The sequence below is a fragment of the Anser cygnoides genome, chromosome 1 (assembly GCF_040182565.1).
Source record: "Anser cygnoides isolate HZ-2024a breed goose chromosome 1, Taihu_goose_T2T_genome, whole genome shotgun sequence".
Lineage (NCBI taxonomy): Eukaryota > Metazoa > Chordata > Aves > Anseriformes > Anatidae > Anser > Anser cygnoides.
In genome coordinates this window covers 212,363,478-212,375,764 of record NC_089873.1, presented here as the reverse complement: position 1 = coordinate 212,375,764, position 12,287 = coordinate 212,363,478, and the positions used below count along the sequence as shown (strand labels likewise).

Genomic DNA, 12,287 nt, shown 5'->3' with positions numbered 1-12,287 from the left:
TCTCCTCAAGAACACGGGTGTGTGACTCTGTCTGTTCTTTAGGTCAGAAACTACAGCACGCACTGGCCACCTGTATGATACATTTATCTGCGCTGAGCAGCCTCCACTCCACATTGTGCTATCAGAGCACCCTGGTGACTCCCTTGCAGCTGAAAGGGGCCTATGTGCCTTGCCCAGGATTCAGAAATTAAAAAAACAAACAAACAAGAAACAACCAAACAAAAAAATAAAAAAAGTGCCTCTGAGGACGCTGCAGCAAGGATCTGAAATGTGACCACATCCCTGAACCACCCCAACTGGAGCAGTGAGATGCCCATGCTTGTGCCACTGCCCTGTGCAGCTCCATTCATGTCATAGGATTTATAACTGGAATGGGCCAGAGGTCTGGATGAAACCTCCTAGACTGCCTGCAGACAGACCCAAGTCCCACAGCCTTGCCAGGACATTGCATACCTCCTGCATGCTGGCTTTGCATGCCTGTGCATGGGAGCACAGTTTTGCCCAAAGGCTTAACATGTCCTTCCATTCAGGAAAAACAAAAATCCAGTTCAAGTGGAGACTGAGACCCAGAGCCAAGCAGAAGCCTTTTGTCAGGCTCTGAAGTGGTGGAAGGGGATGTTGCTGGTCTGGCTGCAACATGGCTGGTCCTGCTATTCTTGTGCAAGGCCTTTAATTTCCCAGAAGGGAGAGGACAGGGAAGTGCCTGACCCATTAATGCAGTATGACCATCAGAAGAGCAGAGGAACCTGCCCCAGCCAGTGCCTGCCAGCTCCAGCATCCCACTGCAGTCCTGCAGCCCGGGCAGCGGTGAGGTGCAGCCTCTCCCTGGGGCTAACACCAGTCGTGGCCACATGCCCTGGGCGCTTTGGCACCCCGTTCAGGTGTGAGGCTCTGGGCTGGCAGGATGACGTTTTCCACACTTCCTCCTGATGAAAGGTGCTCGGTTTGATAAATGGGCAGCAGCTTCTCTGCAGGTCTGTGCATCCAGAGCTGCAGAGCTGCAGCCAAGGGCAACAGCCCTCAGCATCCTTGGGAAGGTGTTCCTGTGCAGAAATGCCTGTGCAGTGCCCAGCTTCATAAATCAGGTCACCTGCCATGGCAGAGAAATATCCCTGGGGTTTAGAGAGCCTGTAGATGCTGCAGAGGGGCCAAATTCGGGTGCTGCAGGCATGAAGGCATTTTAAAGTACCTTGCACAGGGGTCAGCGGATGGAGGGGAGGAAAGGGAGATAAGGGCTGCTGTGTCCTGAGCCTGCCTGTTAAGTGAGTCACAGGGCTTTTCCCTTGAAGGCCACACCTCGCTGCAGACTGACCGCCCTGTGGACAGGACTCCCCGCTGGCGGACCCCCACCCATCCCCAGCCAATGGCCCCACAGCGCGGGGCAGGGAGGAGCTGCCGGCAGCGGATAAAAGCCCCCAGGGGTCTGCAGCTCCACTACAAGGTCCGTGTCCTCCTGCAGCCACACGCTACCCTCCGTCCGACACCATGGTGCACTGGTCAGCCGAGGAGAAGCAGCTCATCACCAGCGTCTGGAGCAAGGTCAACGTGGAGGAATGCGGAGCTGAGGCCCTGGCCAGGTAGGTCCGGCTCCCGGGCATCGGCTCGGCTGCACCTGCATGGAGAAACCGCTGCAGGCATAGGGGGGAATGCTAACGGTGTGTGTGTGCTCGTGTCCCCCCTTCTCTCTGCAGGCTGCTGATCGTCTACCCCTGGACCCAGAGGTTCTTTGATAGCTTCGGGAACCTGTCCAGCCCCACCGCCATCATCGGTAACCCCAAGGTCCGCGCCCATGGCAAGAAAGTGCTCAGCTCCTTTGGGGAAGCTGTGAAGAACCTGGAAAATCTCAAAGCAACCTACTCCAAGCTGTCCGAGCTGCACTGTGAGAAGCTGCACGTGGACCCCGAGAACTTCAGGGTGAGCCATGCGTGGGGATTGCCCGTCTCTCCCTCCACCTAACAAATTAGCTCAGTGCCTGGAGGGTTTAAAGAGCATAAATAACAGAGATTTTAGGTGCCAAAGAGAAAGGGGCTGCCTTGGATGTAATATGTGTCCTTAAGAGGAGGAGGGAAGGTTGGGCATTTGATAATGTTAGGGAAGGGGCTCCATGTGGTCACAGATTTGGGGACAGATTCAGGGACATGCCCTGACTGCCTGGAGGCTTGTGCAGGCACAGCTGGAGAAAAGCAGGAGGAAGAGGAGAGGCTCAATGACGCTGAGGGTGAAGAGGACAGCAAGAAAGTGCCTGAAGGGTGCTGCTGCTGTGCTGGTGCCTCTCCCTGTCACATCCTGCCCCTAGGGACGGGGACCACTTCACCCCCACTTTTTCCAAAGCTGGCAGATGTGGGAGGAGAGGGGAAAAGCCAGCATGGGATGGAGACCCAGGGATGCTCAGGATACGGATGCTGATGGGAAGAAAGGCCCTAGAGATGTAGGCTGGAATTAAAAAAGAAAGGACAGGTCTGTGTGGGGGTAAGTTCAGCAGAGGAGGGAGGGGAGCACGAGGGGAGTAAAGGAACGGAGATCAGGGTGCTGGGGATGAAAAGTGGCTGTGGGTGGGGAGTGGGCAGTTCAGGCTGGAGGGGATTGGGAGGGCTCGATGTAGCTGATAGCCTCCATTTCAGCCCCTGCTTCAGCCTTACTTCAGGAATGTAGCAGGCAGAGCTGGTACAGACCTGAACCCCAGTTAAGTAGGCATGGGGATTCACAGCAGAAAAAAGAAAAAAAAAAAAGCTAAAAAAGGTTTGGAAATACACTCTAGAGTTTGGAAAAAGTAGATGTGAGAAAAGGCAAGGACGGAGCTGGTGGATACTGGTGCATGTGGTCGGCACAAGACATTTTCCTGCACAGAGAATTCAGCTAAAAGAGCTTCTCTGAGTGGCAGCCTCCAGCACCCAACAAAGCAGACGTGTTTGCCCTCCAGCACCTGGGTCCTACATGGGGCAAAGGGGTGCTCAGTGCCATGCTGACCTGATTTTCTTTCTTGTCCCCCCAGCTCCTGGGAGACATCCTCGTCATCGTGCTGGCTGCACACTTCACCAAGGACTTCACCCCTGCCTGCCAGGCCACTTGGCAAAAGCTGGTCGGCGTGGTGGCCCACGCTCTGGCCTACAAGTACCACTGAACGCTCCAGAGGAGGATGCAGCTGTAACAGTCAATAAAAATAAAACCAAACAAAACATTTTCTGAGCTTCTTAGTGTGCTCCTGTGTCTCTGCAGCTGCTTGTGGGAGGGAGAGAGGGAGGGAGGGAACAGGGGGTACAAAAGGGGGAAGAAGGTCTCAGGGCTGCTGGGAGCATCACAGTCCAAAAAAAGCAGCCAGACTAGCCTAAGGGAGGATGCTTCTCCTGGCTAGTTGGGCTCTCTCCGGAAGGCACCAGCCTGCTCACTGCTGCCTTGTCCTACCTGCCCAGCTGGGCTCGTACCAGCCACCCAGAGCACCATGCACAAAGGGGTGCTGGGGGCATTCAGAGCTCCAGTGGGACATCTGGAGATACTGGCCTGTCAACAAGCTGTGGGCACATCCTGGCCCACCGAGTGCTCTAAGCTTGCCGAAATTGCTGGGGAAGATTTCTGACCTATTCTGCACAGAAGACCAAGCTGCAGGGCCAGCAAGAGCCCTCTGGCCCTAAACCTCTCCACCTGTACTGTGTGCAAGGATATAAATTTGGAGAGATTCACTCAAGACAGCTTAGACAGAAATGTGAGATTTCGTAGTACTAATGTATCTTCAAGAAGATGATAAAAAGCATTTTCTATGTCAGCAGTGAAAATGCTCTTCCCATTACCCTTGGGCGTTTTGGTCAGAATACACTCTCTGCAAGATGATGTGGATGGTCTGGAGAGGAGGGGTTGAGGGCAGCTTTTACATGGGACCGATCAGAGCATTTTAAAGTCAGATTAGCTTAATGAACAATGATTTTTTACTGTAGTGGAAGGATTCAACATAAGCACATCAGTTTCAGGAATGCTTTTTCAGGAGTAACTTAAAAACCAACAAGGACAGATGTCTGTGTCTCAGAATGATGAAATCATTGTTTTGCAAGATTTAGGAACAATTTTTCTCCTTTTCTGCAGATAAAGCGAGGATTTGCACTCATGACCACCTTATGCCAGACAGCCATCCAGTCTGACAGGCAGAGGATCCAGCCCTGCCAGCAGTGCCAAACACATCCTGGGCTGGGGGAAAAAAGAAACCAGCCCAGCTTTCCTACAACATGTCATTCTCCTTTCAGTCAGCAAGTGGGCATTTCAGCATGATTTCAGGAGGTGAGACTGTACTCGGTGTCCTGGTTCACTCTAGTTAAAGTTCAGACCTTTGGCAGTTGCCACCAAAGACAAAAGGTCGCCTGCATTTGAGGCAGGGCAGACACCACACGAACACAGTGGTGTAGCCACATTCAGCTGGGTGCAGGCCAGCGGCACATACCCCGTGTTTGGCAGAGACTCTGATGGGTTCCCTCTTCCTCTGGGACCTGATTTTCTGCTGGGCTCAGTGGGAACCTCTCGCCCAAGCAGCTCCCTCCCAGGAGGGGCTTCAGGCACCAGCAGTGCCCCGGCGCATCCTGCTCCCTGACCGTGCACTGCAGCCAGGGCTGGGATGGTCTTGTTGGACTTATTATGGCAAGGAGCAGGATTCGTGCTGTGTTGCAGAGCCACAAGAAGAGTTGCAGCATGTCAGACTTTCCGAGCAAGAGTTGTCTCTCTCTTGTGTGAGCAAGAGCAGAGGTATGAACCCTATGGACTCACCTGACCCAAAACAGTAGCCAGGGGTGAGGCCTAAATGGCAGGCCTAAATGGACAGTGGACACCACGGCAGTGTTGAAATGACACTGCCCAGTCCTAGCAGTGCTTTGGCAGTAGACTAACTTCTCTCTGCTGAGGACACAGGGTCAGCAGTACATCCTTCCTTTGCACCAGGGGAGTGGAGCCAAAGTCCTTCCATCAGCTGGCAGGAGAGCAAATGCACCCTTGCAGGCCATCATGCTCTACAGACCATTACCCTGGGGAGGAGGGCCCAGCCTCACCAGCAGAGTGACACGGGGAAGAGTAGAGCTGGTGCTTCGCCGTGAGCTCAGGGCATTTCTGCAGTGGCAGTACAGCGCGGTGCTGAGATGCTCTGGTGGATGCACTCAGCTCCTTGACCAAACTTGCAGTAGTCTGGTTTAGGACCTGTAGGAAGTAAAGGCCTGTACCCTGAATAGGCCATGAACTTCTTTAATTCCAAACTGTTCTTTGAAACCCACACAGGACCAGGTTTCATGGTGTGCTTTGATGTTCATAAGCGTGGAGACCAGAACATTCATCATGCAATTAACACCTGAATAGCAGGAGGTGCTTCCAAGACTAATTTATCAAGGAACAAAAGAAGTTGTGGGCACAAGGAGTCACGTGCTTACCTTTTCCCTCTTATGTAATCTGACAAAAAGCCAAATACTTTATTCCGTAAGCATGGCAGTCTGGGTGAACCTTTTTTGGAGTTCTCCCTGCATCTGGCTGCAAGGCGGTGATCCCCCTTTGAGTTGGCATGCATCTCAAGGATACTCCTCAAGGTTGAGAGGTCCCTTACCAACTGCAGATCTTTGGTAAGTGACCAGTATCATGAATAACTTGTACCACAGGGAATTAACATCTTGCATGGGAAATTTGAGTTATTATTATATCCTCTGTGCAGTAAGTAATAAGTTGAACCTTGCCATCAAACTTTGTTAAGCCTCACCTTTGCAATATTTTACTTCAATAAACTATTTTTGCTATTACATCTGGCAGTGATTCTGTAGACAGTTTAAATCTTGCCCATGACAGATGCTGGGAGCCGCAAACGGCCCTGGTGACAGCAAGACATCAGCTTGCTCCTTTGCTGGGTTTATGGCAGTTGGCTTGTGTTCAGGACCTCACTTCTGCCTCGCCCTCTGTTACTCCGTTTGAGTGAGCCCAGTCTGCTCCCTGAGTCCCAGGAGCTCTGTACGATGCAAACAGCTTTTGGAGCTCAGAGCCACCTAGAAGCGGTTCCCTGCCAAGGCAGTGCTGGCTGCTGCCGGGCGAGTTCACATTCCCGTCGTGCTGCCTGCTGCGTCCATGCCAGGAGGAAGCAGCCAGGTCCTGCCCTCCGCTGGGAGACCAGGAGATGCTGGCACAGAACGGAAGGAGCCTCAGCAGAGCTGTTCAGATGAGGAAGGAAGATCACAGCAAATAAAGTGGGAGCAAAGACACCCACAAGGCAGAGTGGCTCTAGACATCAGAAATTGCGTGTTCTGAAGGAGAGAGTACAGAGGCTGGCCTGGATCCAGAGGCTGGGTACATCTGCCGCTCCAACTGATAAGGGCACCAGTAAAGCTTGGCGCAGGGCACTGCCTGCTTCAATCAGAGTGACCAATAAACTCTGCTTCCCGTGTAAAGGCCTGGAGCTGTCTTTTGAAGCCGGTGGGATGCTTTATGTACAAAATGGGAAGGTTCCTGTCCGTGGAAGTGGGCATGACCCAGTCTGGGGCCAAGAGATGATGAACCACATAGGACGCATCAGAGACAAATGGATGGAAGGATTTTGGAGGGAAGTGTCCTGAGCACTGTGAAATTCATCCTATGCAGACAGCAAAGGGGCCCCTACCTCCCTCCTTTGTGAGCGTGGCTGGGATAAGCCCACTGCAAGGTATAGCTGTGGGTGCAGGAGGGGACTGAGATCTCCCTCTGATCCTGTGAACTGTAAAGAAGCTACAGAAACTGCCTCCACTTGGCACATCATGATGATTCCTCCTCCTCTCCCCCCCCAGCCCCCAGCCTGTGTCTCTGAACAGCCCCGTCAAGAGACATCCCATGGCTGGCAGCTCTGAGCATGCAAACACTGCTTGCCAGGCCTCTGCTCCCAAATCATAAATCAGGTGATTTTAAAATGTATTTAAAATTAACTCTGTCCTATAGAAATGCATGCCATGGAGGGATCCCTGAAGAAGACCCCCAAAATCAGAGCATAGGGCAGGGATTGTCTGGGCTGTTCTGCCTTTGCTTTTTGCCAAACGTTTCTCTGTTGTCTCACTGTTTGGCAGAAACCTTGGGCACGCAGTGCTGCTTACAGATAATGCTCACAGTGTCCTGTCTGAAAATACCTGTCATTCTCGCGTACACCTTCAAGGCTGTATCCACTTCGCTGTGAGCTTTTGCCTCTGATGACATTATGAACCAGTGCCCAACTGTTGTCAATGGGTGCATGCAGCCTCTGAGCCTGCCCAGATCATCGTGCATAACACGTTTCCTTAAAAAGTCTTTGTGGCTGACAAATTACAACTAAAAAGCCCTTGGAAGTCAGGAGATAAAAAAAGAAGTTTCATCTCATGCTTTTTCTTCTCTCAGCTGACAGCCGATAACTGCCCTGCAGCTCTAATGCTGGAGATCATGTGAAAAGTGCTTTGAAGAAGCCACTCACTAGGAAGAGACGTTCTCCAGAAGGGACAGCAGGAGCACAACAGATGCTGCTGCCCACAGCAGTGAGTGAGGAGCCACGTGGGCTGGGGAGGGACAGGGCTGAAGGAGAAGGAGAGAAAGAAAAGTAAGGCAAAGTTCAGCAAGCCCCAGGAGTTGCTCATCCTTTGCTTCATCTCTTGGTTTAGCAGCTCACCTTGCACCTTGGATGGACATTTGAAACTGCCCTTGTGGGATGGTGCACCTGAGCTGATCTGGTGCTGAGGGATGGCACCACAGGATGGATGCCACCAATTCACCGGTCCACCCTGCTAATAAAGAATCTGGAGCCATGTCTGCAGAGCCATGTCTTGGCATTACAGCCTCCTCATTTCGTATCCTACAGTACAACAGGACTCTGTTTGCAAAATGATACCACTTATACTTTTCTTATTCTTTGACGGCCTCATCTATTAGTAGGAAACACCTTGGATCAAGATGCTCTGCCGAGTAGGAGGGTGGAAAAAAAGTGACAACTTTCAAAGGTATGCCAGCTGCAGAAAGGAATGGTGTTGACCAGAGGAATGGCTGGAGGAACTTACTGACAGTTTAATTTGGAGCAGGCTGATAAGAGGCAAGATAGCGCCCTTCAGATTTGTAAAGACTGCTGCCAAGGGGAAGACAAGAGGACAGACTTCAGCCTGCAGGCAGTGAGAGAGGCTATTTCATAGGGCTGAGTTATTGTATGTGAACAATCAATCTGATCGAGACAGCTCTACCAATAGCAGAAATGCTGCTTTGCCAGGACATCTTATTTATTTTGGGCTATGGGATATGCTATTTATCAGAAGGGCTCACAGTTTTTGTCAGTGCTGGTGTCTGATATAGCAAACCATCCAACTTTTGCAATGCAGGCAAGGTTTCAGCACATATTTCTGCTAAAAGCCAGAAAAAAAAAAAAAAAAAAAAAAAAGCATAGTTACCTATTCAGTTCAGACTTTTACATGGCGTATACCCCATTTCCAGTTTTGGCAGTCTCAGAAGTGTGCCCCAAAGGTACCCAATCATTAGACAAAGGGACAGTCATCAGCGCCATACAGTAACGAGGCATTTACAATCTGAAATAAAGTTGATGTCATATTTTCCGCTTCCTGGAGGGCAGGCAGAGGAAATTGGCATCAGACTGTTTCTGCACAGCACAGCCTGGTCCTAGCTTCCCACTGGCGTCAGGTGGGACTGACTGTCCATGTGGGTGGTGTGTCTGGCTTAAGCTCCTCACGGGACGAAGGCTAGGGCTAGGGCTAGGGCTCATACCCTGCTCTTGCGGCCCACTCAGAATCATGCCTTCCAGGCGGGTTCATTTTCTCTGATAAGGAACTTATGCTCGAGATGGTCGAAAGCAGAGCTATGACTCAGAACAGCACAGACAATGGCTGTGGACAGCTACAGTGGGCAAAAGCAATGGACAACAGCTGTGAAGCTCTTTGTTAGGACTGAGAAGAAAGGAGGATCATGCATTTAAAGCACAAGGCCTACATTTGGGAGTAATCATTGTGCTCCCATTTCCCAGAAGGTCTCCGATCCTTCAAGCAGGAGCTGATGATGCCTAGAGCTGTTCAGGATGGATTCAAAGGAGTGCATGGTACCAGTGCACCATCAGGAGTCTGAAACCAAGGCCAAGGCAGAGACTGCAAGCTCTTTGAATGTCGCTGCCTGTCCCATTGGATCTCGTCTGCACCTTCAGGCCTCCGGCTCCTGCTGCAACACCAGTAACCCATGGCCATGCAGGAGCTCCACCTGCGCTCGGGGCTGTGTCTACAAGCTCATGGGTGCGAGATGCAGCTTGTCCACTCAAAGGCAGAGGGGGGAAAGGGCCTCTTTTCCCCCTGGACAGGATCCAACATTGCTATCTTTCTTAGTGCAGCCCAGCTCCCTCCCCAGCCCCAACCAATGGCAATGTCAACTGAGATTAGGACAAGCTGTTACTAGTGTATAAAAATCCCTGGAGCAGACTTTGCCTCCACTTCCTAGTAATTGTTCACAGAAGCCTCAAGCAAGCCCTCTTGCTCAGCACCATGGTGCACTGGACAGCCGAGGAGAAGCAGCTCATCACCGGCCTCTGGGGCAAGGTCAATGTGGCCGACTGTGGTGCCGAGGCCCTGGCCAGGTAGGTCCAGCTCCCAGTCATCAGCCCAGCTACCAGGAGGGAGCGTTAACAGTGTCTGTGTGTGATCATCTTCCCCCTTCTCTCTGCAGGCTGCTGATCGTCTACCCCTGGACCCAGAGGTTCTTCTCTTCCTTCGGGAACCTGTCCAGCCCCACCGCCATCCTTGGCAACCCCATGGTCCGTGCCCATGGCAAGAAAGTGCTCACCTCCTTCGGAGATGCCGTGAAGAACCTGGACAACATCAAGAAGTGTTTTGCTCAGCTGAGCAAACTTCACTGCGACAAGCTGCACGTGGACCCCGAGAACTTCAGGGTGAGCTGCGCTCGGACTCCAGCCTCAGCGGAACAGAGGTTTCTGTCCTCTGGAGAGGGCTCTGGGGTCTGGCCACCAGTGAGACCCAGAAGCAAATCCCTGAGGCTGCCTGAACCTAGGCACCTGCTGAGGGCAGGGGAAGTGGAGGGAGGAGTGCATAGGCATATTTGAGGATAACAGGCAGGAGTTCTGGGGCTGAGGTATGAGAGAGGAGGGACTCAAGCAGGTGAGGTGGGTGGGCATGAAATGCAGTCAAATATGTGCAGGCTGCGGAGTGAGCAGGGTGGAAGCAACATGAGCTTGGAGCACCCAGAGACCAGAAGAGAAGAAACTGAGACAGGATTGAAGGAAAGAGGTAAGCCTGGGCACAAGGGAAAAGTTACTCCAAGACAGAAAACAAACACAGCCACTTCAGCAGAAGGAAAGGATCTGAGCCAAGGAAAAGCAAAGAAAGGGAGGCAAGTGAAAGGAGAGGATAAGGCCAGCCAGAGCAAGGACACTAGCACAGCAGGTGTAGGGAAGGTGTTTGGGGAGGGGGCTCCAGCACACTCGGGCATCCTGGTCAGGGCCAGAGATGTGGGCATGGTGCTCTGCATGGGGCTGTGATAAATCAGCTCCTTGCTTTGCGATGAATCCTCGATTGGTGCATTCTGACCACTGTCGCAGCCCAGGCGGTGTGTCCTGGGTGCTGGGAGGGCAGTGGGGCAGAACCCTGGGCTGACAGCTTCTCCTCCCTCCACCGCCAGCTCCTGGGTGACATCCTCATCATCGTCCTGGCTTCACACTTCGGCAAGGATTTCACCCCAGCCTGCCAGTCTGCCTGGCAGAAGATGGTCCGTGTGGTGGCCCATGCTCTGGCTCACGAGTACCACTGAGCTTCCTGCAACCATTCACACCAGGAGATGCTCCCAGATCACGGGGAAGCATCCTCTGGGCCTGCTGGTCTGTAACTGCCAAATAAACACCAACTGCTTCATCACAAAGGGCGTCTGCCTCTCTGTGGGAATGGGGTGGGGGGACCACGGCGGGGTGCTGGGAACAGGAATGAGGTGCTCACACACGTGGGGTACCCCAAGCCACGTCTTGTTTCTGTGAATTCATGCTAGTGAGACTTGCCTAAGCTGGAGAACCCAGGAAAACATTCAAGACTAGAACAAATGAAGACACTACTAAACACATACAGAAAAACTGGTGGTTTACTGAGACATCACACAGCATCACTGGGTTTCACGTTTTTTAAGTCTTTCACGGATAAAGTAGAACAAATCTTTGCACAAAAATGTGCAATGGGAGAAAAGCCAGTGAGATTAGGTCTGCTTGTAGCTTCTTACACAGAAGGAAGCATATTATGTTTTTGGTCCTCGTTTAAATTAAATTCGCAGATTACTAAAGGTAGACTAACAGTCACAAGTATCTATTATGGTAAAAACTATGACAAAAATGTTAATTTCATGTACAGGAAAGACAGAGTACTTGGTTTCAATGGCCCCTACAGGTAACTCTTCACTAGCAAAATAAAGTTCCCTGAAGTCTCCATGGCATGCAAAGGGTCATGTCCCTCGCTGGTCTCCTGTCCCCCGTTCAGCCTGGTGGTGAGACTCACAGCACCCCCACAGCACGGCGAGCGGCTCAGGGACATGTCTGTGGTTTCAGTGCAGTGAATTCCTCTGGCTGCGCCCTCCCACCCCTTTATCAGAGAGAAGGCAGAAGGCATGGCTGTGGAGCAGGTTTACTGAAAACATTGCACTTTTCAGCATGGAGGGCGCGTGGAGCAGGGTCCTTTGACCAAGCCCCTTCCAAAGCAAGCATACAGAGCAGAACTAGTGCTGCAGCTAACAGTGGCAGACATAGCCCATGGCCAACACAAAGGCGTTGCTCCATGGTCACGCAGCCACCCTGGGCCAGCTGGTGTTCCTCTGAGCTGCCAGCTCCAGCTGGACCAAGTCCAGCCCCAGATCCTGTCCCCATCCCACCTCCTCCAGCTCCTGTTTGCTGGGAGCAGCCCCAGGGGACCCCGCTGCCTCTCCCAGCACCCACAGGGTCACCGCTGCCTGCTGCTGCAGACCTGCACTGCCACCAGTACACCCAGTCTTCCCCACCTCGTCCAGGCCTCCTCTGCGAGCTAACATTGTGCAGGCAGTTCCTGGGCAGTGTGTTACGGCACTTCCCTGCCACGCTGCCTTACTTGGCCTCTGCTAGAAGGCTCTTTGAGGCAGGAGCCTCTGCAACCAACTGCCCGTGGTTCCCTTATTGCTACCTTAATGTTAGCAAAATGTTAAATAGCTGATAGAAAAGAACAAGGAGAACCCAAAGCTATTAGGCCCTGCAAGAAGAGGACAAACTGCTTGCACAGAGCTGGTGCCTTCAGAGCCAGGGCCCAACAGCCCCAGGTCCTGCTCTTCTGCCTTGCCGTGAC

At 52.3% G+C, this 12,287-nt stretch overlaps 2 protein-coding genes across 2 annotated transcripts; both read left to right on the top strand.

Moving 5' to 3' along the window:
* Positions 1–1,383: 1,383 nt before the first annotated feature.
* On the top strand, positions 1,384–3,186 carry LOC106048579 (hemoglobin subunit rho). Its single transcript, XM_066990136.1, has 3 exons — positions 1,384–1,577; positions 1,692–1,914; positions 2,993–3,186. Exons 1-3 carry the CDS (start codon positions 1,486–1,488, stop codon positions 3,119–3,121), a joined length of 444 nt encoding a protein of 147 aa, XP_066846237.1. The 5' UTR covers positions 1,384–1,485; the 3' UTR covers positions 3,122–3,186.
* Positions 3,187–9,401: 6,215 nt separating this feature from the next.
* LOC106048582 (hemoglobin subunit beta-like) lies at positions 9,402–10,854 on the top strand. The gene is made up of 3 exons (XM_013200574.3): positions 9,402–9,559; positions 9,649–9,871; positions 10,618–10,854. Exons 1-3 carry the CDS (start codon positions 9,468–9,470, stop codon positions 10,744–10,746), a joined length of 444 nt encoding a protein of 147 aa, XP_013056028.1. The 5' UTR covers positions 9,402–9,467; the 3' UTR covers positions 10,747–10,854.
* Positions 10,855–12,287: the final 1,433 nt, after the last annotated feature.